This window comes from Opisthocomus hoazin, chromosome 7, assembly GCF_030867145.1.
Source record: "Opisthocomus hoazin isolate bOpiHoa1 chromosome 7, bOpiHoa1.hap1, whole genome shotgun sequence".
Lineage (NCBI taxonomy): Eukaryota > Metazoa > Chordata > Aves > Opisthocomiformes > Opisthocomidae > Opisthocomus > Opisthocomus hoazin.
The window spans coordinates 73,377,282-73,403,290 of record NC_134420.1 but is presented as its reverse complement, the minus strand read 5'-3'; the positions used below and the strand labels follow the sequence as shown (position 1 = coordinate 73,403,290).

At 49.6% G+C, this 26,009-nt stretch overlaps 1 protein-coding gene across 1 annotated transcript in view; it reads right to left on the bottom strand.

The window, feature by feature from the left end:
- Positions 1-26,009, bottom strand: part of MDGA2 (MAM domain containing glycosylphosphatidylinositol anchor 2) — a 436,731-nt gene that overhangs the window by 271,731 nt on the left and 138,991 nt on the right. The window contains exon 2 of the mRNA XM_075427304.1: positions 8,792-8,931. Coding sequence (XP_075283419.1) covers positions 8,792-8,931 — 140 coding nt within the window. The remainder of the gene's footprint in view (positions 1-8,791; positions 8,932-26,009) is intronic.

Here is a 26,009-nt window from a genome sequence, read left to right as displayed (position 1 = left end):
CGCTACCTCTGACCCCCATGGTCCAAACGTCGCTCCTCACTTGGGACAGTCACAGTTGGGCTGGACCCGCTGAGGAAGGTTAGGATGAGCTACATCCCTCCAGAGGCTGTGCAGGAGAGCCTCACTGGTGTCAATGAAATGTCACCTAGTAGCTACGCAGAACAGCAAATAACTTGCTTGCATCGTAGGGATAAGTGGTCTCAGCACATCCTTGCAGGTCTCTCGTCGAGCTGAGTACAGCACAACACTCACTGAACATCTGGAGAATGGACGGGTCCAAAGGGTGACGTGGCAGCCCCCCGCCCTGCGGGACACACGGCCGGCCCCAGCGAGACCGGCACGGAGCGGGCTGGTCACAGTGCCCTCGTCCTCGAGCAGCAAGGGGCTTTGCAGAACTCTGTTCAGAAATCCAAACCAAGCTCTGGGCAAAATTCAAAAAGCTGTAATTTCTGGAAAAAAGGGCTGCATTTGCCCACCCACCGTTAGCCTCACCTGAGCATGGATGTGGCATTTTAAAAACTTAATCAAGGAAAATTAGTTTCTATGGCAACTAATGGCACATTTAATAGATCAAGTGATGAGTGCTGTGTATAAGAACGCTGCAAATTACGAATGGCGGTGATACATCAAACGCTATCACCGCGCAGACTACCAGCAGACGGGCAACGGCGAGTTGGGTGCTCAGAGCTTTCCTACAATTAGGAGTAAGGCTCAGTTTCGGGGAACAACAGCATGCAAGCACTCATAACTCTCTTCCCTTGCAATAATTCCTATAGAATCACAGAATCACAGAATCACAGAATAGTAGGGGTTGGAAGGGACCTCTGTGGGTCATCTAGTCCAACCCCCCTGCCGAAGCAGGGTCACCTACAGTAGGCTGCACAGGATCTTGTCCAGGTGGGTCTTGAATATCTCCAGAGAAGAATATCTCTATAGCCCTACATTAGTACATTCCCACCCCTGGAGACATTCCAGGCCAGGCTGGACGGGGCTCTGAGCACCCTGATCCAGGTGGAGATGTCCCTGCTCGCTGCAGGGTGGCTGGGCTAGATGAGCTCTAGATGTTCCCTCCAACCCAAACCATCCTGTGATTCTATGATTATTCTCCCTAAAGGCCTCATCGATATCGACTGGACCTCAAAAAACTTTAAACAACTTTTCAAAACAGTTTCCAGTCTGAAAGTGCAACCACCGCTCTGACTACGTGAGTTTCCCCATCTCCTCCTGCCTGTAACTAATGTTAGGGAGAATTCTGCAGCACGTGGTGGGAAGCCAGTCAAGCTGAAGACACGTTTTCAAAGAAAGGCCCCTGCAGAGCAGTGTCATTTCAACACGACTCGGAGCAGATCACAGAGAGGCACACGCAAGCCATCAGCCCGATGCAGAACTACATCGATTGATCGAGAAGTTAAAAGCAATGCCTGCAAAGACAAAAAGGCGTAAACGAGCACTTTGGTAAAGCACACAAGAGCACTGACATGAAAGGGAAAAAAAAGAAAACAGCCATTCCTCCTCCCAGACTTCCACCTGCAGCAGATTCCCACCTTGGGCAGCCTCAAATCACGGTGGTGAAGGCTAAACAGAGTGGCCTGGCACCGCGGCGTGCACACCCACACCAGCCCCACCAGCTCCGGTTTGCGAGCCACGCGAGTACCCTTGGCAGAGGAACCCCACAAGCAGCACTTTCTCTTCGCCTTTTCCAGTCTGTGAAGGCAGGAGGAGAAAATACAGCTCCCCCTTAGCCTGGTCTGACCCCCCATTGCCACCCCTGCTCATGGCAGGGGGGGTTGGAACCAGATGATCTTCAAGGTCCCTTCCAACCCAAACCATCCCATGACCCTATAATCCTCCTGCTACAGTCCCTCGTGCCCGCGGGGAGGGAGCATAAAGTAACTCTGAGCCACAACGGACACGTGGCACCAGCAGACTGGGCTGCCCTGGGGCGAGCCGAAGACTCTCTGGCACAGAAAGGCACGCTTGCCCCAGCGGTCTCAGCCCTGCCCCTTTCCCCAAGAAGGATTTTCAGATCTACAAGCACTCCTGGCAGGCATTAATGCCCACACAAAAGTATACTTCTGTGTAAATGCACCCTGGATACCAACCTTGGATATTCAGGAGCAAAACAAAAGAGGAGGACATGGCTGCAACCTTCTGAGAGAGACTGTTTTTCCTCTCTTTATGTCCTAAGGGAACTTTTAACGTGGTGGAATGGAAAACCAGATAGACACTGCGCTGGCAACGACAGTCCCGCAGTGCAGGAGGCTGCAACAGAGCATTGGCAAGGTCTTCTCTCCTTGGTGATGGTCCATGGGATGGTGAGGCTGGAGGAGAAAGGTGGTCAATGCTTGGGGTGGCAGAGCGCACAGAGGAGCCTTTGAAGACTCCCTGAGGACCATGTCCACTCGCAGCAGTTCACAGCCGTGGTCTGAGGCTCGCTTATAGGCATGTCTCTAAGCCACCGAGTCACTGAGCACCTTTAAGGCCACCAGGAAGGCAACCACCGGACAAACATCAGACAAGAAGACCTGATGTCCTCCACAGCCAGTCAGAGGGCTCAGCTTGGTCGTCCTCCAGGCTCAGGTTCTTCAGTTGGCATCTCCTCCAGCCCATCGCTAGGTTTGGCACATGCCTGCCTGCCATCTGGCCGAGACCATAAGAGGACTCAGAGGAGGAAAGTTCACAGGAGAGTTTCCTCTACTAATCATCAGATTCCAACTGCCTCTCAATAGTTGTGGAGACCTACTGTGAGCTCAGAACCAGGAAAGCAGGTGAAAGCAGATAATTAGCCCCGAAAACAAGGAAAAAAAATTCTTTGTTAAGTGCATGATTTTCAAGAGACTCTAATTTTGTAGGTGTAATTAACTGCAGCTCCAAACCCCTAGCTATTAAGGTGCTCAATTACCAAACTCAGCTAGCAGATCAGGAGGAGAACTTTGGGCTTTAGCTTTTGCACCCGGCTCTTAAATGCTATTCCCAAAATCGCAGGCTTGCAGAAGGCGCTTCCATGGTTTTGCTTTAAGGACACTAAATACAGCCTGTCACTAACACCAGCCTTACGTGTCGAACGGTCTTTTTCCCTGAGCACGGCTGCCCAGCTCCCGCACCTCACTGAGCAGCAGCAGACGCCCCGTTAATGAGCCAGCACAATGCTTGCCAAGATTGAAGCCCAAAATTCACCTCTCACCTCCATTCAACAGGGTCCACACCTGCGCTTTCGGGGGGAACCTGGCAGTCTCCACTCAGCTTTAATGCCATCGCCTGTGATGGCCAAAGCAACAACACTCAGCAGAGGCACAAGGCAAGAGGCCAGCACGTGCAGAAAGCGGTTTGCCCTCGGCATCCCTGCAGAGACTGAAGGCCAGTGGGATCCTGGGGTGCATTAGGAGGAGTGTGGGCAGCAGGGCGAGGGAGGTTCTCCTCCCCCTCTGCTCTGCCCTAGGGAGGCCCCATCTGCAGTGCTGTATCTGGGCTCCCCACTTCAAGAAAGATGAGGAGCTACTGGAGAGAGTCCAGCGGAGGGCTACGAGGATGAGGAGGGGACTGGAGCATCTCTCCTACGAGGAGAGGCTGAGGGAGCTGGGCCTGTTCAGCCTGGAGAAGAGAAGGCTGAGAGGGGACCTTAGAAATGCCTACAAATATCTGCAGGGTGGGGGTCAGGAGGATGGGGCCAAGCTCTTTTCAGTGGTGCCCAGCGACAGGACAAGGGGCAACGGGCACAAACTGAAGCAGAGGAAGTTCCAGCTGAAGATGAGGAAGAACTTCTTCCCTCTGAGGGTGACAGAGCCCTGGCCCAGGCTGCCCAGGGAGGCTGTGGAGTCTCCTTCTCTGGAGATATTCCAGCCCCGCCTGGCCGCGGTGCTGTGCAGCCTGCTCTGGGTGACCCTGCTTGGGCAGAGGGTTGGACTGGGTGACCCACAGAGGTCCCTTCCAACCCCGAACATTCTGTGATTCTGTGACTGGGAGGAAGGATGCAGGACGTATGGTCCCATCAGCTGGCTCACAGCACACACTCACCCCTTCATTTTCTCCTTAGTTAACGTGAATTTTCTGCCCACTCCTGACTGGGATGGGGGTTATAGTGAACACCAAAGAGGGATTTTATAAATGCCTGGTGCAGGGTTGCTGACTTCTTCCAGTGTTTCAAACAGAAGGAGTTTCTCTGCATGCCAGTAATGATTGAAAAACTTTGAGAAACACACGCACGTTGAACAGCATTCTTAGAACAGACACATAATTACGTATTTTATAAACTCACTTCCCAGGGTCTGATAAAATATCATTTTGAAAATAATTTCCATAAAATTTGCAAACCAAATATGATAACCTTCCTTGCAAAAATCGGTTAAAAAAAAAAATGAAGTACTGAAAAGGCTGGCAATTACCGCAAAACTTGGATGCAAGTCTCGTGCAGAAAAAAAGAAAAAACAAAAATGTATTTTCACCACTTCCATCTTCACGGAGAACAGGAAGGATTCTGCCAGACACTTCCCCTCAAACCCACCTCATATTGAAGGCTGTCGGAACGTGAGAATCCAACAACAACATATGATCAAGTTTCTTGTGTAGATTCTGTACATATAAAAAAGGAAGGCTTAAAAACAAATGCCGCATCACCCCTTCCAGCCGCCGCTGCCTCTCGGTCACAGCAGAAACACTGCAGACCTCCCAGCAGGGCCCAGGGAGAAGAATCAGAAAGCAGAACGTATCCAACAGGCGAAATAAAGAGAAATAAATAAATAAAATAAAGAAAGAAAAATAAAGAACTTATCCCACAAGCAAAATAAAGAGAAATACATAAAGAAATAAAGAAAAATAAAGAACATATCCAACAAGTGAAATAAAGAGAAATAAATAAAGAAAAATAAAGAACTTATCCCACAAGCAAAATAAAGAGAAATACATAAAGAAATAAAGAAAGAAAAATAAAGAACGTATCCAACAAGAGGAGGAAGGAGGAAGAAGGAGGAAGAAGGAGGAAGAAGGAGGAAGAAGGAGGAAGAAGGAGGAAGAAGGAGGAAGAAGGAGGAAGAAGGAGGAAGAAGGAGGAAGAAGGAGGAAGAAGGAGGAAGAAGGAGGAAGAAGGAGGAAGAAGGAGGAAGAAGGAGGAAGAAGGAGGGAACGTATCCAACAAGAAATAAATAGAAATAAAGAAAGAAAAAAAATCACGGGACACCAGCCTGAGGGTTTGCGGCTCCGAACTTTAAATACGGCGATGCAGAATGCTATGGTGGCTTAGTCTCTTTTTTTTTTTCCTTTTTTTTAACTTTCTGGAGCACTAAAACTGAATGGCAATTTAATAGGAAGGTGATAAAAAGGCTGATGTTCAAAAGCAGCCCCGCCAAGCCTCCTGTATTCCGCTGCAGAATCACCCATCTGAGACCACCAAAACTACACCCCTGCTCTCGGGCAATTAATCTGCAAAAAATATTGCGCGTCTCAGAGAGCGGTAACGTGAGAGCGAGCGCGAGAGAGCAGACCGGGGTGCTGGCTGACAAGGAAAAACTATAAACAGGCAAAACGAAGAGAAATCAATTTTCTAGCCTGAATCCCAGATGAGAAAATACAGATTTTTTTTATGAAAAAAAGCAACGGTGTGGTTGCTCTCTTGACAAGATGCTGTGGTTGAACTGCTTTTTTTTTTTTTGCTTCAGCAGCATCATAAGCTCTGTCAGTGCCCGAGATGGCACCTTTCAGCGCTGATCCCAGGCTCTTCCCGACGGATAACAGCCCCGCGCGCTCTGAGGCTGCCTCCAGCCAGGCGGGTCAAGGATGAAGAGCTACTGGAGAGAGTCCAGCGGAGGGCTACAAGGATGGTGAGGGGACTGGAGCATCTCCACTACGAGGAGAGGTTGAGGGAACTGGGCTTGTTCAGCCTGAAGAAGAGAAGGCTGAGAGGGGACCTTATAAATGCCTACAAATATCTGCAGGGTGGGTGTCAGGAGGATGGGGCCAAGCTCTTTCCAGTGGTGCCCAGTGACAGGACAAGGGGTAATGGGCACAAACTGAGGCACAGGAAGTTCCGTCTGAACATGAGGAGGAACTTCTTCTCTCTGAGGGTGACGGAGCCCTGGAACAGGCTGCCCAGGGAGGTTGTGGAGTCTCCTTCTCTGGAGATATTCAAGACCCGCCTGGACAAGGTCCTGTGCAGCCTGCTCTGGGTGACCCTGCTTCGGCGGGGGGGTTGGACTAGATGACCCACAGAGGTCCCTTCCAACCCCTACTATTCTGTGATTCTGTGATTCTGTGGGTCCGCGAGGGCTCTTTGATTTCGGCTGCAGCAAACCCCTCAGGAGCAGATGGAGGAGATGGGCTGAGAAAGAAACGTCCTCCGAGGAAGCACACTGGACCTTTCGTCTACCTTTATCCCGCTCTTTCCCGCCTGCACACAAATGTGCTTTTTACCCCCACCCAAACACACGGCGTGCCAAAAACTGCTGCATCCAGAGCCAGCTGCTTTGGATCTTCAGAAGTTATCAAATCAGCCTCGTAAAGAAAAGTTTGGGAAGGCGGAATGAATCCAACATCGCTAAAAGTCACGGAGAGACACGGCCTTGTTTCGAGGGGCGGCTGGAGCAGGGAGCCAGCCCGGGGCAGATCCCATCCCACCCACATGGGACAGCCCCTTATGCCTCAATAGATCCCTCAAAAAGCGGCAGCGTGTCCTCAAGGCAGGAGCTCCTCCCTTCCTGCGGCAGTCCCTGCTATGTTAAAACATGATTACCAGCTTTCGAGAGCGAGGTCCATATCAGCCCAGGGTCTCTCACTTGGCTCTTCCAACAAGGAGCCACCAGCACCTTCCCCGCATCCCCCCGACACCTTTCCAGGAGCCACCGACCTCCCACGGCGTGGGCACCGTTGAGGCCAAGAGGACAACCGGCAATGGGAGAGAACGCAATACGATAGCAGGGCAATCAACAATTTTCATACCTTGTGAGGCACCAAATATTAAACTTCATACCAACATCACTGATTACAAACAGCACTGTCCTCATTTGGGGTGTTATCAAAACATCGGGATGCTTGGCCCAGTATAATTTCTTTTTTAGGCTTGTTTTTTTCTCTTCCACCTGGCAAAGGCTAGACAGAGATCGCTTAATTTAAAAGAAAAATGGCTTGCTTTATAACACAGCTTTAACGTGTGTCTGTAGCTGAGAGAGTGCAACCGTCTGCAGGGCAATTAAAGCTGCGTTTTCTGAGACCCAACCTGATCTCTGCCTTCCCTGGAACCAGCACAGGCGAAACGTCAGCTTCTTGATTTTTAAATCTCCTCATTAAACTGGGAACAGCTACGGAATAACCGGCAGAGAACCAGCACATCCCTCCTTCCTGGAGGAACATCGCCGGTCTGCAGACTCGAGGTGTCCCAGTGAACACCCTTGCCCCAGCTGCACTTCACAGCTCCCAGTTACAAGAGAGGTGCTGGACCCACCACCTCGCAAAGAAAACCCTCGCGAGGAATTCTAGTGTTCAGAAACTCTCATGCAAATATTTGCGCTGTGAGACCTGGTCATCTCAGCTAATCGCCGACGCACCCTCAGCTCTCAGCGTGCTCACCAACAGAGCAAGGTGAGGGGACGCAGCAGAAGACAAAGCGGCCACTTTGAGGGAACAGAGAGCAAGTTTGGTTCAAAGGGCAAAGGAAAAGCTGGAAATGGAAAAGCAGAGCGGGGAGGGAGGAATAAAGTGTTACACCTGCACAGGTCTTGAAAGGTCCTGATCTAAAATAACCTCTCAACGGGGAACCAGGACAAGGGGCAATGGGCACAAACTGAGGCACAGGAAGTTCCGTCTGAACATGAGGAAGAACTTCTTCCCTCTGAGGGTGACGGAGCCCTGGCCCAGGCTGCCCAGGGAGTTTGTGGAGTCTCCTTCTCTGGAGACATTCAAGACCCGCCTGGACCAGGTCCTGTGCAGCTTGCTGTAGGTGACCCTGTAGGAGGGTTGGACTAGATGACCCACAGAGGTCCCTTCCAACCCCTACTATTCTGTGATTCTGTGAACCCTAGGCAAAGGAGGGTGGTGATGGGGGACACACACACCCGAGCAGCTGTAGCACAGGCTGACAAGGCTCTCTGGCTTTGAGTGTGACGCTATAAAACAGAGCTAGTCCTGCAAAAAGGCAGCTTGTTTCTGTTTAACTTCTGTTTTCTGAAAGGCTGCAATGCCATGGGTCCAGGGACATCCAAGACCCCGGCGCGCACAGCGAGCCTCCCCCGAGCTCTCGTGTGCCCCACCTCCGGCTGTTCACTCTGGTGCATACTGTCTACTTCCAGTTGTCCCTGTCCTCACATCTGGTTTTACTTTGCTTCTACCAACCTCCAGATATCTCAGACCCTCACATCGGGACCCCAGGTGGCAGACTTGCTGATTTTGGGCTTGTTCAGCCTGAAGAAGAGAAGGCTGCGAGGGGACCTTATAAATGCCTACAAATATCTGAAGGGTGGGTGTCAGGAGGATGGGACCAAGCTCTTTTCAGTGGTGCCCAGTGACAGGACAAGGGGCAACGGGCACAAACTGAGGCACAGGAAGTTCCAGCTGAACATGAGGAAGAACTTCTTCACTCTGAGGGTGACGGAGCACTGGAACAGGCTGCCCAGGGAGGTTGTGGAGTCTCCTTCTCTGGAGATATTCAAGACCCGCCTGGACAAGGTCCTGTGCAGCCTACTGTAGGTGACCCTGCTTCGGCAGGGGGGTTGGACTAGATGACCCACAGAGGTCCCTTCCAACCCCTACTATTCTGTGATTCTGTGATTCTGTGATTTTAACCCCACCGAGCACGGCGGGGGCTCACCTGTGGCCGAGGATGGCCGGTGACCAGGCAGGTCAGCTCCAGCGTCTCGCCCTCACGGATGGTGTAGACCCTCTCCGAGTAGCGCTCCTCCTCGATGTTGCACGCCAGGCCCGAATGCACGATCCGCACGGTGGGGGGGGCTGCAAGACCCAGAGAGAGAAACCAAGTGAGCGTCGTCGCCTGCACCCCCAGGCTGCACCCAGACCCCTCTCTCCACCGCAGCAGCCTGAGACCCCTGCACACCCCTAGCTGGGATGACTAAGGCTGGAGCTCAGTATGATAGAATCACACAATCATTAAGGTTAGAAAAGCCCTCCAAGATCATCAAGTCCAATCGTCACCCCAACCCCACCGTGCCTGCCAAACCATGTCCCCAAGTGCCACATCCACACAGTTTTTGATCCCCTCCAGGCACGGGGACTCCCCCACTGCCCTGGGCAGACTATTTTGACCACAGAGGATACCTCTGCTTGCTCGGCACGTGCGTATTTGGCACCAAGGAGACTGCCACGGTATTTATGAACACCCAGCAATCCCCTGAACGGAACCTTTGCAGGCTCATTTGCATTCCAGTTATTTTTGCTTCCGCTTCCAAATGAACTCTGCATTATTGTTCTTTTTTTGATTATATGTATCTTTCTAAATGTATTATCGCGCTCATTATGCAAATGAGAAGCCTTAATTAAACCATTAAAATTAAGCAGGAGAAACAGTGGGACTGATGCTGCTTCCTTGCAAAGTCGATACCAAACCCCTGTTGCCGTCAGAGGGATCGGGATCTGCACCAGAGGTTGAGTTCAAGCGGAACCCTTGCTTTAATTTTCTTGTAGGTGCAACCTGAACTGTGTGAAGATACGCTGCTTTACACGTTGTACATGTAGGCAAACCACCGTGTTGTTGCTAACACCACACGTACAAATTACAGCTCTGTTTCGGCAAGTCTCCAAAGCAGGTTCCTGGCTCTACAATTTATTTCTGAACCACAAAATTCGCAACTATTCAAATTTACACAGAGTGCATCGATAGGATAAGAAAGTCAAGTTGCAGTCCTACTGCCAAGTAAAGTAACACAAACTAAACAGCAGAAGAGATAAAATGCAATTCTGGTGAGTTTTAGAGACCCAGTATTTCACCCTCTCTGCTCAAGCATGCGCTGCCCCTGCTCAGTAAGGATACTCCTGAAAGTCCTGATCAAGTCTTAAATCATACCCAGCAAGCAGAACAATTAGAGCTGAGCCCAACAGGACTCGAAGCCATCGAGCTCCCGGCCCCGTTTCCCACAGACAAAAGCCCCATGCTGCTGGGATAACACAGAATCATTGAATCATTAAGGTTGGAAAAGACCTCGAAGATCACCAAGTCCAACCGTCAGTCCAACCCCACCATGCCTGCTAAACCATGTCCCCAAGTGCCACATCTACACAGCTTTTGAACCCCTCCAGGGATGGGGACTCCACCACTCCCCTGGGCAGCGTGGTCCAAAGCTTCACAGCTCTTTTAGTAAAGAAATTTTTCCTAATATCCGATCTCAACACCCGCACGTTCTCCCCACGACCTGTGGAACGGCAGCAACCACCTCCCCAAGACCACAGCTCCATTTTCCGGGCTCTGTGCTGCCCGTTGCCTCCCTCTCACACCAACCTACCCGTTCTTTGGCCATCTTGCACTTGCTCAGCTAACACCCGTGCCAAACACACGTGGGATTCCTGGGGTGCATCGCTCTGGCACCCCTGCAGAACTCCCACATCGCTGTGCTGTTACTGGTCCGACTCACTGACAGCTCCCAGCTAACACAGCCCGTTGTGTTATCAAGTGCTGCACAATACCTGGAATTGATACGAGCCTGCTAATAATTCATACTTCTGACCCTCGCTCTCCAGAGGCTGAAGAAAATGAGACTCGAGCAAGGGACCCTGAGCAGGACAGTGTCAGGTCAACTAAATGAATAGGAAGAGAATAATTATTTCAGGCTGTAATGACTAAGCCTGATATTCCCAGCTACCTTGCGTTGCCCCCGTCCACCTCAGCCGACTATATTTAGGCCATTTCTCAGTGTGCTTGGCCTAGGTTAACCTCCTCAGCAAGTGTTGAAGAACTCTGTCCTCGGCGGAACCGCTCTGCAGAGCGCCGGCACAGGCAGAGGAGCTCATGGAGGGAATGGATATTTCCAGCAAGACCAGTACGCTCACAAGTCTAACGGTACAAGGTGATACAGATCTCGAAGGTCAGCAGATCAGCAGAGACACCTGCTTGGTGGGGCCACTCAAGACGAGCCAAACGGGCAGAAGGTCGTCCCCCCCGAGCTCACAGCAGCTCATCGGGCAGGGGTGGCCCAGCAGCTCCAGCAGTGAGCTCCAGCAAGGCCCGCAGCAAGCTCTGCTCCTCGAGCCACGCGCACCGAGTGTCAAAGACCCATCGGTTCGCCCTCTCCACTCTTCCGCGGGCAGCTTCTGTTGAGCAAAGCTGAACGCAGGTTAAAGACCAACACGTCCCTGCTCTTGGCAGTTTTGTGAGGCCACCAAAAATTGCTCCCTGGCATCAGTTACTTCCAAGTACAACGCAACGGCTGGACAGATACACAACGCTCAGCCCATGGACACATTTAGTCAGACAAGTGTATCCCACCGGCCTCCCTACACAGGAGCTGCCTCCGCTTTGCTCTCCTGCTGCTCAGAAGAAAGCTTTTGCAGCCCCAGCAGTCTCCTCACGATTACAGAGCTGGTGCTTTGCAAGGGTAAAGCTGCTATTTACTGCCTAGAAGAAACAAATCAAACCTATCCATCCCTGCTGTACCATAGATCCAGGCTGCTCTTCCCATGGACCATGCTATCCCTCCTGCAAAGAAAGAGATGTCCTTGTTCAGGAGCCTGCCCCATGTGTCACACTCTGACCTTAAAAAATACTGTTAATTCTTAGCTTTTATTATTTCTTTTAAGTAGAACAGCAGCACTAATTTTCGGTGTACTGCGGTTTTCCCTGTGCAAGGAGAGCTGCTCCCCCTCCACACGCCCCCAGAGTTCGATGTCCGGAGACATGGAGCGTCCTCCTCGCTGTGCCACCGTGCAACGGGGCTCCGGGCCACCACTGGGGCTTTTATGATCTCCCACAACACAAATCATACAATACCGAAATGCTAACGCAGAGCTGCCAAACAGAAAGGTAGAACAAGGTTCAGCGTAGATCGTGAGACTACTGATAAAATTAGAAGAGTCAGCAACATTATGCCAACATCCTTCTGCCTTTTAAATCCATATTACATTAATATTACATTTTCCTTCATATTATATTCATATAACTTCGAATTACATTTGAGGTGTCCTTCATTTCAGTCTCTGTGCCACTGTTCCATGTCCATTAGGTTTGGGGAGGCAATACAGAAAAGAAAAAACGCTCCCCTGTGTATTATCATGGCCAAAGAATAAACTATTTTAACAGGCGATCAAACGAATAAAGCAAAATAAAAAATATTCTTACTTCTTTAAATATTAAAGTCTTACGGTTCAGAAGACATTGCGTAATTATGAAATGTCACCTCCCTCTCCACTGCAGGAATATTCATTACAGCTACTTCTGAAATACGCCTCCAAGGATTTAATACCAGACAAGACATCAGAGTAATACATACTTGGCATTTATTTTGTTTGCGGCCTTTTAGAAGAATTTCTCTTGTGATTATACCCAGTAAATATTGCACAAAAGAATCCCTCACAGTGCAGTTCCCAGCAGCGCGCGCATGGAAAGCTGAGTCCCAGGTCAGAAGGAAAGGTCCCAACAACAAAGCCCAGACCAACCCTGCCTAGCTCCTGCTGCGCAGAGGTTGCGTGGCACCACGAGCTTTCTTCGTTCAGATGAAAAACGGGGCCAGCCCGACCTGTCACCGCGTCCCATCGTACGCTGACGTTGCACAGGTCCCCTTCACTGGCTGCTCTTTTCCAGCTGTTCAATTTATTCCCCTTCTCTGTCCCTCGTACAAGCACACACGCCTACACAATCGATTTGGTTTCAACTTGTGACAAGTTCTCCAGACAGTATAGACCAGGGGGGAAAAAAAATGTCATAAAAATTCCTGTGAAGGCAGAATTAGAAATGTCCAAGTTGAATATGTATGCAGGTATCTAGACACACCTCAGAAAAAAAGACCAAGGACAACGCAGCTGCTGTGATGAACACCAGCTTCCTCTGAAGGGAAACACGTCAAATAACATTCATTTTCTAAAGCAGTGCGGGAGTAGGTAGAAATGAGGTGGTGGGATTTGTTTTTTTCCAAACCAAGGCTGGTGACCCAGAAAAGCAAATAAACAAGTGAGAGTCAGTATAATAGTCAGCAAGGAGATGCTTCCTGACTGACAGTTTGTTTGTGTAGCTGTGGTGAGAATAAGAGACCTTGGACAACTGGAGTGCTCCAGTCTGTCTTTGTTTAATGTGCTGGGAACTCTCTTGGCCTTAATCACAACGTCTGCAATAACTGGTATTTTTCTAAAAAAAGCTCAACTGCTGCAGTCTCATTAATACCTGACCATTTCAGCTCCTGCGAAAAGAAGGTCTCCGTCTGCGTGCTTGTGATCGCACCGTTTCCTGACCACTCAAAACGGGAGAGACGTGAAATCTAAAAAGTATTTATTCATGATTTCTAAGTTAATCTCAGAAGTTACACATTGTCGAATTAAAAACAGACAGAAGGCTAAATGATTTCTTTTTTTTATAAGAGGGTTGAACCTCTATGAAAAGCATCCTCAGGTTTTCAGTCTTCAAGTGACAGCTGGAAGGTGAAGCCTTCCCCCTCTCCTCCTATTCCACATGTCCACAGCCACCTCCGTCTTTCGGTACGTATTGATTCATCCTGGATCTACACACTTGGACTTGCACACGTCAGACCAAGAACAACAAAGAAATGGCACAAAACCTTTGCAACCTCTTGCTCTCGTGCTTCACCAGCCCAAAACGGGGTCCCTGCCCGCTTCAGACAGCCCCCAGTCACTCACTGCAATTTGCAGGAGAGCAGGGTATGCCTGCTCGTGAGACGCAACCGTGACCGCTTCATTATCCCAAATCTCTTCAAATAAGAATCATAGAATGCTTTGGGTTGGAAGGGACCTTTGGAGGTCACCTAGCCCAGCCCTGCTGCAGTGAGCAGGGACATCTCCAACTAGATCGGGTTGCTCAGAGCCCCGTCCAACCTGGCCTGGAACGTTTCCAGGGGGGTCCTGGAAAGAAGTCCTTAAAATAGACAAGGATGGGGCCAAGCTCTTTCCAGTGGTGCCCAGTGACAGGACAAGGGGCAATGGGCACAAACTGAAGCAGAGGACCTTCCGTCTGAACATGAGGAAGAACTTCTTCCCTCTGAGGGTGACGGAGCCCTGGAACAGGCTGCCCAGGGAGGCTGTGGAGTCTCCTTCTCTGGAGATATTCAAGACCTGCCTGGACAAGGTCCTGTGCAGCCTGCTCTGGGTGACCCTGCTTGGGCAGGGGGTTGGACTGGGTGACCCACAGAGGTCCCTTCCAATCCCTACCATTCTGTGATTCTGTGATCTCAGCCCACACTCATGTCTGAAGAGTTATCCTGGCCTTCTCCCCATCCCCCTCCGAACTGAAGCACACCTACCGTTCCAGAAACGGATACCGACAGACAGAGATCATGTATCATAAGTTTTTAATACTTGCCCAGCAGGAGGAACAATAAACAGCAGTGTAATGAGTTGTCAGGGGCAGGGGGGGGGAATCTCTATCTGCTCCTAGAAACAGCATTATGGCTCCCCTAACTCAAGAGCTGATAAGCTTTGTAGGGTCACAGTTAGGTTGGCCTGTGACAGTGGTGTTGGGAAGCGGCAGTGTGATTTAATTAGCTCGGTGCCTTCTCCTGTTAGTGCTATCCATCAAAGCGGCTTCCGGAGCTCCAGAAATGCAGCTGAAGTCACAGAGACGCAGGCAAACATCAAGCAACGTGGCAGAAATCAGTTCAAAGAGGGGAAAAAGTTGACCACCTCCTCCTCTTGCTGGCCTGGTGGGTAAGGTCAGCTCAGGGCCAGCTCGGAAGAGGAGAGTACGCAAGAGGTGCTACCACGTGCATCAAGCGAAGGTAGGTAGGAAATATTTCGTACTGATACACAGGAACCTTTTGAACTACAGACATCTTCCTGCTGTCACTTACTAAGGCTACTGAAAGTAACATCTAGCCATTCAAAAAATAAAAATAATTTTTAAAAACGTACTACAGAGAAGACTTTTAAGAGCTTTAACCAAATGTAATAATTTCAAAGATTTCCAGAATTTGTGTGCTTGCTCAGTAGCACTTTGCACGATGCAGAATGAACCAGGAATGCCACAACTGCTTTCGAATGGCTGTTACTAGGGCAAGCCCCTCGCGCATCGCACAGCCTCCAGCCAAAGGCTTCCTGTCTTAGGTACTTGGCTTTTATCTCAGCTGGGACCCTGAAATGAAGAATGTAATCTACAACCTGAATATTTATTTAATAAAAAACAGTTGTATAACATTTCCCAATCCCTATTTCCCCCAAAGAATATTGCACTTACAAAAAAATAAAAAAAGCTGACTAATAAAGTCAATTTATTAGTGCACTGAGTATCACCTAACTGCCATCGGAGAAGGACGTCACAAATCCCATGCTACCTGCAGCAAAGTCCTCTGAACGCTGCACTGATGAGAATTATTGCCACAGAGCAGTGCATTCACCATGGCAATACCACCGAGATTCCCGGTCACTTCACTTGCAATTAGTAGAATTAAGAGCTGATATGAGTCTGGGAAAACTTAATTCTGAGAGTTGCAAACGCAACTGTAATTACTTTAAATCTTCTCTTTCTAACAAAAAAAAAGAAAAAAAAAAAAAGATTCTTTCCTCCTCTGGAGAGAGTCCAGCGAAGGGCTACGAGGATGAGGAGGGGACTGGAGCATCTCTCCTATGAGGAGAGGCTGAGGGAGCTGGGCTTGTTCAGCCTGGAGAAGAGAAGGCTGAGAGGGGACCTTAGAAATGCCTCTAAATATCTGCAGGGTGGGGGTCAGGAGGACGGGGACAGACTCTTTTCAGTGGTGCCCAGTGACAGGACAAGGGGCAACGGGCACAAACTGAAGCAGAGGAAGCTCCAGCTGAAGATGAGGAAGAACTTCTTCCCTCTGAGGGTGACGGAGCCCTGGCCCAGGCTGCCCAGGGAGGCTGTGGAGTCTCCTTCTCTGGAGATATTCCAGCCCTGCCTGGCCGCGGTGCTGTGCAGCCTGCTCTGGGTGACCCTGCTTGGGCAGGGGGTGGGACTGGGTGACCCACAGAGGGCCCTTCCAACCCTGAACATTCTGGGATTCCTTATCATACCGCAGAGCTGCACGAAATTCACTGGGGGCTTCACTCCTGCTAATTGGTTTTAGCTGGAAAGGCTCATGCTGCAGAACTGCAGTGTGAAACCACAGGAATGAGAAGCAAACGATGCCCGGGTGCAGCCAGGATTGATCTCAATCAAGTATTTTCATGGAGGAGGAGAAGCACTTTGTTTATGACAAAGACATTCTACATTTTCCAGCAGAATCATTATGGGTCTCCTATTTCACATATACGTACGTATATATAAAATTATTAATTACATTTTAAGTAATCCTGCAAGTTTCACAAATCTTATCATCGCTCAGATTAAAGGAAATAACTACAGAACCTGAATTCTGATATTGTTCGGAGTTGTTTTCCAACAAGGTCTCGATCAAATCTCTGTGCGTGTACGTGGAACTTCTCACCAGCAATTAACTGTGGCCAGAGATAATCAAATTTGGGAGGAAGTGTAACACGGAGGCTCTCTGTGCCTGGCAGCAGCCACAAAGCAGATGGTTTCCAGTCTAACTGGTGCCATCTCACCCTTCAGTTAATTATGGGAGCACAAATATAGAGCATCCTTTGCAGAAAAGCTCATTTAATGCAAGTTTTCTGTGAAGCTCAGAGAAAGAAATAGTTCCTAAAAACACGAGAACTTGGTTTCTAGTTAGCTCTAACCATCCAAGAACTCATTACTTATTCTTGCAGCGTTTGCTTGTCCTTAAACACTTCTTCTTTCTTCAGCATTACCAAGCAAAGTTGGTGCGAAAGCTGCTCTCTTCATAAATGCACTGAAATGAGCCAGGGAAGACCCAAAACAACCCTGGTGACTTTCAGTCTCGTCTGCTCAGCCTGCCAGGACAGCCACCACGTCCACCCAGGTGGGAGAGCCCAGCTTTGAAAGAACTCTCTACGATCCCAACCACCATATGCATGTATCTACGTATGGGTTAAAGACAGGCTCCCTCTTCTATACGTGGAATTAATCCAGGTCAGTGTTTTTTTTTTTTAGGGATTTTTTTGGATTGTCCTGGAATATCAAGAGGTATCATCACGCATCACAGAAAACCCTTTTCCTGATGCATACGCATCTCTTGTACTAACTCTGCCTCTTTCCACCTCAGCAGAACCATCAGAGACCTCCCTGCAACGCCGTCGCTGCTGCCATTTCTGCAGGAGCAAAGGGCTACCAACGCGACTGCCACTGCTGGGTCACGAGCATGTGTCCCTGCAAAGGCAAAGAATTAAGAATAATTTTCTCTCTGCTCTTACAGAAAATTCTCTCCTGACTTCTCTCTTGCTCTTTTCTTTCCCCCACCAAAAGGTCAGCTAATTCAGTTCACGGAGACGGACTGCTCTTCTCCACGCTGGAGGGCTGCTCGCACGCCCCCATAAGATTTACAGATTTTGGCTGCCAAGTTACCCTCCCAAAAGAAATTAGAGGACAACACGGGGACCTCCACTTCACCCAGCGCTGCACACGGGACCTACTCATGGCAACAGTCTCTCTCTTGACCTTGGAAAGAAAAACTGACTTGCCTGGAGTATCAGCACTGAGAAAACACCCCTCTGGCACAGGACTTCCAGGCAGGATTTCTGATGAGAAGTTTCTTTGATTTGTTTTTAAACTGGGTTCTCGCTACCAGTAATAAGAAGGTCACCGAGACACACTGCCTTGCAAATTCTTACTTCTGCTTGACATCCTTACACTGGCAAACAGTTGGCACTGTAGTCATGTTTTCCTGCGCCACGGAAAGGACGTATTCCACAATTTCTGTATTAAAATAGCATCCCCTGCAATTGGTACTTCTAAATTTCCCAGCCTCTTGTTCCAGCATGCTCAGAGAATGGCAGTGTCGTGATTTGAGCCAGCAGCGTGCCCTTGTTGCCAAGAAGGCCAATGGGATCCTGGGGTGCATCAAGAGGAGTGTGGGCAGCAGGTTGAGGGAGGTTCTCCTCCCCCTCTACTCTGCCTTGGTGAGGCCCCATCTGCAGTGCTGTGTCCAGTGCTGGGCTCCCCACTTCAAGAAAGATGAGGAGCTACTGGAGAGAGTCCAGCGGAGGGCTACAAAGATGGTGAGGGGACTGGAGCATCTCTCCTATGAGGAGAGGCTGAGGGAGCTGGGCTTGTTCAGCCTGGAGAAGAGAAGGCTGAGAGGGGACCTTAGAAATGCTTATAAATATCTGCAGGGTGGGGGTCAGGAGGACGGGGCCAGACTCTTTCCAGTGGTGCCCAGCGACAGGACAAGGGGCAACGGGCACAAACTGAAGCAGAGGAAGCTCCAGCTGAAGATGAGGAAGAACTTCTTCCCTCTGAGGGTGACGGAGCCCTGGCCCAGGCTGCCCAGGGAGGCTGTGGAGTCTCCTTCTCTGGAGATATTCCAGCCCCGCCTGGACGCGGTGCTGTGCAGCCTGCTCTGGGTGACCCTGCTTGGGCAGGGGGTTGGGCAGGGTGACCCACAGAGGTCCCTGCCAACCCAGACCATGCTGGGATTCTGTTATTTCTTGGTTAGTTCACAACATGCCAGTTTGATGCATCCTTTTCCCACAACATATGTGGCATCTTCCCACTGATTTGGGGGGAACTGCAAAGAGATATGTAGAGAGAAACCTTCCTACACCACGTCTTCCTCCCTGAACTGCTCTTCGAGCAGCTTGCAGCCTACAGATCGCAGGCAGTGGCTTCAATGAATCTTCTAAAATAAGCAAAGAAATGATCTAGAAGCGACGGGCTTAACTGAAGCAACGCTTTGTTGTTCCTGGCATCACAAAACAGATGACGTGGCCAGACTTGTTTCAACACTATTATAGTCTAGCAGTAAACATGTCTTACTTATTTGGCTGTTCTAAGCACAGAGTAAATATGTTGACTTTCCCCCACCTAAAATGGTAGAGGCACATGAAAATCAAACACATTAAAAATCACCGCTTCAGAATGAATCCTGAATTCTTAATCATTACTCCCATTCACACACTTTGACAAAACATCTTTCAGAAATGTATTTTTAACCAAGAAAAGCTCTGGTAGCACAGTCGATGACAAACAGCTCCAAGGAGATGGATTCAGCCCTAAAGAAATTGCACAGATATATATATATAAAATTCTGCAGAAATTAGCCACACATGACAAAGGTCATGTCCCTCTTAGGAAATCTGAAGTTTCATTAAGCTGAGACTTTCATGAATCACAGATGTGGGCGGAAGGGAATCAAGATCCATGGCAGGAGATCTAGGCATGCACCAGACCTTGCCCAGAACCAAGAATGTTCAGAGCAGGCCAACTCTGGGCTTTCTTCCCATGGTCCATGTAGCTTCCCCTGTCCCACTGTAATGACCAAAGCTTCATTTGCTGCTAGCACAAGCTGGTGGAAAATTAGCCTGCCTCCACCTGCCATCCCCTCTGCAGCCAAACAAAGCAATAAATGAAGCAAAATCCATTGAGATTCACCAAGAGACGCAGAGATGTCTGGACCAATTAATTTGATAGCACCGGTATTACGCTACACCTTGTTCAAAGCCACGCCAAGGTCCACATCATGGCGCATCCATAATAGGGCACCTGCTCACGAACCGACAGAGTGCAATCAAGCAAAATGAGGTTGGGGCTGGCATCCAATAAGAACATTAAAATGCCCTTCCCCAGGCCCGTTTTATAATATTGACGTTAGGACATGGTGACCCAAAAATCACTGTCTGCTCTGCAGACCTCTACATACCTCCAGGATCCACAAAGGGGTCAGCTGAGCTTACATGGAAAGACTCCAAGCTCCAGCTTCCCTGGAGCTACCTAAGTCATTGGAGCCCAGCCCATCCCGGCTTGCCATCATGAAGCACAGCTTGGCAGTGTCAACACCTGGAAGAGCGATGCCCAGCAACGCAGGCCCAGCCAGGGCACCTCATCTGGAGGACTGTATCTGCCTTCCACCACCTGCAGATGGGCCATGGCCACCCCATTAGGGCAAGGATGTAAATATTTAAATGGTGCAGAGCACTGCTTAAACTCAAAGAAACTGGACCACGTTTGTAGGGGAGCTGCTGGGTGTCTGCACTACCAGCTGAGGGAGAAAAGACAATCCAGAAGGCTTGGCTAGAAAGAATCATAGAATCACCGAGGTTGGAAAAGATTAAGATCATCAGGTCTGACCATTAACCTAACACTACCAAATCTACCACTAAACCATGTCTCTAAAGGCCACACCTACAAGTCTTTAAATACCGCCAGGGATGGTGACTCAACCACTTCCCTGGGCAGCCTGCTCTAGTGCTGAGCCCAATGCTGCTCCCAAAGAGCTTGAGGACTATTCCCAGAGCTCCTCCTTCCCTTGCTCATGCAGGCACATGGGGTGGACAGGACTCTTGGCCCCACACAGCTTGCAGAGGCTGAAAAGAAGGTCAGCCTTGCCTCAGAGCACTGCCATAATCAGCCTTCAAAAACATACACAGCTCCTCTGCTTCCTCTGAAAGCCAGATGCAATGCTTAACTTCCCATCAGCCTACGTAAAGGCAACAAAAATACAGTTTCTGAGGGTGCCCCAAAGCAGGAGAAGCACTGTAGGTGCTACGAAGCCCACACGACTGCCAGCAACAGGGATCACGTTGCTCTGAAAAGACCCAGTTCTTCTTTGGCTCTGCCGTGACAGCTTCGCTAAACGCAGTACCGGCCTCAGAGAGGGTTGTGTTTCAGTCTGGTGACTGAAAAAAACACAGTTTAATATTAAAGAGGAATTTTAAAATACATAGCCTTACATGAATGCAAATGAAAAAAATGCTGCTTTATAGTGTTAAGCAAGAATAAACAGCTTTTTAAACAGCAATTTGCATTTCCTGTGAGATAGCACAAATCTGTCCCATTAAACAGCAGCTATCAAGAAAACAAACCTCCTTTCAGAAAAAAGAAGATGATTTCTTGAATTAAAATTGTGTTTCCTGTACTTCAACGTCTCACACCTAGTTTTCGCATCTTTCTTTTGAAACACGGGGTGTAGGAGGAACCGCTGAATGACTGGAACATGTCCCATTATATAAAGCTAGAAACCTACCACACCAGATTTTATATATTCCAGGCACTATCAAAACTCATGTCGTTCCTTTTAGCTTCAGCAGGAAGAGAGTAACACAGCTAAAAACCAACCAAACAAACAACTCGGCAGAAGCACTAAGAAAATGACTTTTTTTTCTCCTAGCTCCTGTGCTCCAGGACTTCAGCAGTTTCCCAGGCTCAGCCAGCACACACCCCCAGCCCTGGGCATGCTGGGGTGGGAAGGAGCCTGCAGACCCCGAGCTGCAACGCCTGAGTTAAATAACAAAACATCAGTGTATTTGTGCAAGAGGTTGTCGGGTTTTTGTGACTAAGCCCAGCCCTCCTGCTCCCTAGAAAAATGGAGCTGTCTTGCTGCTCCATGAGGAGCGAGGTCTCAGGCTTCTGGGACAGAAGCGTTGCCCAAGGACAGCAGCAGCATCACACGCATTCCACCGATATCAGTGGTCACCAAGAAGGAGCTCCTTAGTGCCCAAGGGCGGCGGGTCCAGGAGCTCACAGCACAGCGTGGCCATCGCCAGAGCAAGCCCAGGAGGCTCACAGTGACACCTGCTCATCAGCAACCACCACTAAACCCACCAGCTCTGAAAAATTGCCCGGGAAGGAATAGCACAAATAATCTTTTTCCATTACAGAGTCTTTCAAAACTGTGTTTCTTGTTGAGAACTTCTCATTACACAAAGTGCACATCTCTACCTGATTTATTTTAAAAGTTTCTTTAACACTACAAAAAAGACAGTGACAGTCATGACGTCGGTGACATAGACAGTGGGATCGAGTGCAGCCTGAGCAGGTTTGCTGATGACACCAAGCTGTGTGGTGCAGTCAACACACTGGAGGGAAGGGATACCATCCAGAGGGACCTGGATGGGCTGGAGAGGTGGGCCTGTGTGAACCTCATGAGGTTCAACAAAGCAAAGTGCAAGGTGCTGCGCATGGGTCGGGGCAATCCTCAGTATCAACACAGGCTGGGGGATGAAGGGATGGAGAGCAGCCCTGAGGAGAAGGACTTGCAGGTGCTGGGGGATAAAAAGCTGGACACGACCCGGCAGTGTGCGCTGGCAGCCCAGCAGCCCAGCCGTGCCCTGGGCTGCATCCCCAGCAGCGTGGGCTCAGGGCGAGGGAGGGGATTCTGCCCCTCTGCCCCGCTCTGCTGAGACCCCCCGGGAGTCCTGCGTCCAGCTCTGGAGCCCTCAGCACAGGACAGAGCTGGAGCTGTGGCAGCGGGGCCAGAGGAGGCCCCAGCAATGATGCGAGGGCTGGAACCCCTCTGCTGGGAGGAAAGGCTGGGAGAGGTGGGGCTGAGACTGATTTGGGGAGACCTTAAAGAAGCCTTCCAGTACCTGAAGGGGCCCACAAGAGAGCTGGAGAGGGGCTTTATGACAAGGGCATGGAGTGATAGGACAAGGGGGGATGGCTTTAAACTGAAAAGAGGTAGATTTAGACTGGATGTAAGGAAGAAATTCTTCCCCATGAGGGTGGTGAAACACTGGCCCAGGTTGCCCAGAGAAGCTGTGGCTGCCCCCTCCCTGGCAGTGTTCAAGGCCAGGTTGTACGGGGCTTGGAGCACCCTGCGCTGGTGGAACACTTGCTCCATGGCAGGGGGGTTGGAACGAGATGATCTTTGAGGTTTCTTCCAACCCAAACCATCCTATGATTCTATTATTCTGAACAAACTCTTTTCACTCATACAGAAGTAGCGTATCCCCTGGGAAGAGGATCCAGACCAGGTGTAGAAATGCCACCCTTGGCAGTTGAAGCCTTGGTAGACAACACCATGCCTGGCCTGACTTCGGGTTTGCAACAGTCCCCCTTCAAATCCCCAAAGCCAATTCTAGCCAACACATCCATGAGCGTGATTCTTCCCCATATCCAGAATGGTATCCCTAAGAACGATCAGGTTATTCTCATTCTTAAAAGTGAACACAGGCAAAGTGGACCTGTTTTCTCTCTCTTGCTGGTGTAAGATTACACTAAGAAAAAACGCATTTTTATAATCACCTTAATTTCTTGGGGAGCTGCATACCTACTCCACTTTCTGGAACACCTGAATGCTTTCTTTGCAGTGAACTGACTCACGCCCATTGAGCTAGAGTCGCAGGAGCCGGGTCTATCCACGAGCAGGATGATCTCAAAGAGGTCCTCAAATGACTTATAAGCACCAGCACCGGTTCTACCTGGAGAGAACTAAAGCATAATTTCGTTTTTGACCAACCTATTCTTTCAGCTTTCCTGAGAAAGGGTGAACACTGGGACTGAGTTACCCCAGGGCAAAACAACAAAAACTGACAGCAGGAGCCGGACAAAATGCTTACGGGGGATACAGAATGAGAGCAGGTGGGAGAAAGTATGAGAACATGCACAAGCAGATGAGGAATTAATTCAGCAGGTGAGCCATGTGCTGCAGTCCTCGGCAGCTGAATATTCTCCAAAGACCATCTAAAACTGGAGACAGAACGGAGAAAGAAATTGTAGATGCGCATTGTCTTGTGTTTTTTCATGCCTGTCTCGTACTGGCCATTCACACGATTTCTTCAGGAAGAGCTCAGGCGGCCTTCATCTTCTGCATGTCAGCTACAGCATGGCCTCCCTCAGAAAACAGGCTCAGAATGAGAGATCCCACAAGGCTGGAGCTGGTGGAGAAGCGAGTTTAACCTACAACAGCTCTACGTAGAGCCTGCACCAGTCTGCGGAGACCAAGTCAACTGGCCAGATGCCTCCACTTGGTCAAGGGACAGTGCAGAGAGTGTCAGTACCCACAAAGCACAACACTCCACCCACCACTTCAGCTGCAAATATGCTCAATGAGTTCACCCATGCAACGACAACCACATCTGGGGTTTAAAAAGCCAGTAACACCGATTTCATTCACTTCTCAATGGACAAGCTGATTTCCCTTAAACACACCAGTTTCCTTCCAGCACTGGCATGGGGAGCAGAAGCGGGGGCTCTGCCAGCCCTAACCATTTTCCACCTGTGAAGGAAATCTGGAGCACCGAGCTCTGACTGCCTGGGAGCCTTTCCAGGCAACCCAGGGAAAATCCTGCCTGCTCATAGCATAAATCAACTCCTGTCCAAATTTTGGCCAAAACATGCCATGAGGCCAGATAAGCAGAAGCAAGAGAGTGTCTGTTACCCTTCCCTTTAGTACATCACAAGCTGAGCTGCTACAGAAGAACAATTAAAATGGAGGGGACAGAGGTCCTCAAATGATGTTGGACTCTCTCATGATTTCCTATGCAACTGCCCACAAATGACTGACAGGGGCACAGACCCACCACCCACCCAGCCGTCTTGGAAGAGCTACCACGAATTAAGGAGGAGATCTCTAAATCTGCCCAGTTTCCAGTTCCTCATCCTTGAGGGAGAGGCTCTGTACAGGCCAAGCTCTCACTGAATCTCTCCTGACACTGGAGAATTTATAACAACTCTCTGTCAGTCTATCCCTGCCCTCTCACCTTCGTGATTCGTTGATGTCTACTAGGAGGTAAGCTCACATTGCAACTTTTCTCCTGGAAGAAGTACTGTTAGGACACTCCTTCGTGTTCAGCCATCTATTTCCACAAGACTTAGCAGCTAAGCAGTCTTTGAGGCTCCTCCACCAAGTGTGCTTCAAACTGACCCAACCCTTTCGACATGACTTGGGCCGTACATTGACCGACAAACCAGCAGAAACAGAAATCTCTTCCCATAGATCTCGTTTCCTTGGGAAGCCCAACTAATAGTTGGGTATTGATGTGCCATTGAATACGTAACTTACCTGCAGCACTAAGGTAGCTATGAGCACTTCCAGGATTTACTTGAATAGTCATCAACAAACGATCAACAAATCAATAAAAATTAATGATGAAAATTATTGAACGCCCACCTTGGTACTCAGGCAACATTAGGTTGTGTATTATTGTTTATATGATTTACCAGTCCCATTTCAGTGGCTGATGACTCCTCTAACTTTATTAAGAGAGTCCAATTAGCCATTTAAGTTTCATTACAGAGTCGCTCCTTTCGTGCAAAATTTGCCTGTTAAAGCATTTGGAATGGGAAATGTATCTCATTTCTCCTGGCCAAAACGAATGGCCGTTGCTCAGCTTTTCAGTGCACGATGCAACCCTCGAGTCCAGCAGCAGCACGCACTCGAGCGGTGCCGCGTCTGATCCCTGCTGCAGCCCACCAACAGCATCTTCCCCGGGGCTGGGACCAGCAGAGAGGAGCCCCCAGCCTGCTGATCCATGGTTTGGGCATTTGCAGGCGAATGCAAGCAGAAAGTTATCAAACAGAAAAGCTCTGCTCTGGTCACCACACACTCAGTGCAATGATAAACACAGCATCAGGGCTCAGGCTTTAAGAATAAAAACAGGGAGAGAAGTTAAGGGAAAAGATGAGTATACCCCTTGCAGCCTCTCTGTTGTCAGTAATACCCTCTGACACGTTGGACGTCTGGCTTTCCTGGATGTAACACACTTCAACACAATCTGTCTCTCTATCTTCACCCTTCTATTCTGTGAATTCTTACAGGAGACCTCAGCAGCACAAAGGCAAAATGCGCGGAGAGTGTCCCAGTCAGCCACGCTGACCTCCTCACCTAAACCGTAAAACTGGGACCTTAGAAATGCCTCTAAATATCTCAAGGGTGGGTGTCAGGAGGACGGGGCCAGACTCTTTCCAGTGGTGCCCAGCGACAGGACAAGGGGCAACGGGCACAAACTGAAGCAGAGGAAGCTCCAGCTGAACCCGAGGACAAACTTCTTCCCTCTGAGGGTGATGGAGCCCTGGCCCAGGCTGCCCAGGGAGGCTGTGGAGTCTCCTTCTCTGGAGATATTCCAGCCCCGTCTGGACGCGGTGCTGTGCAGCCTGCTCTGGGTGAGCC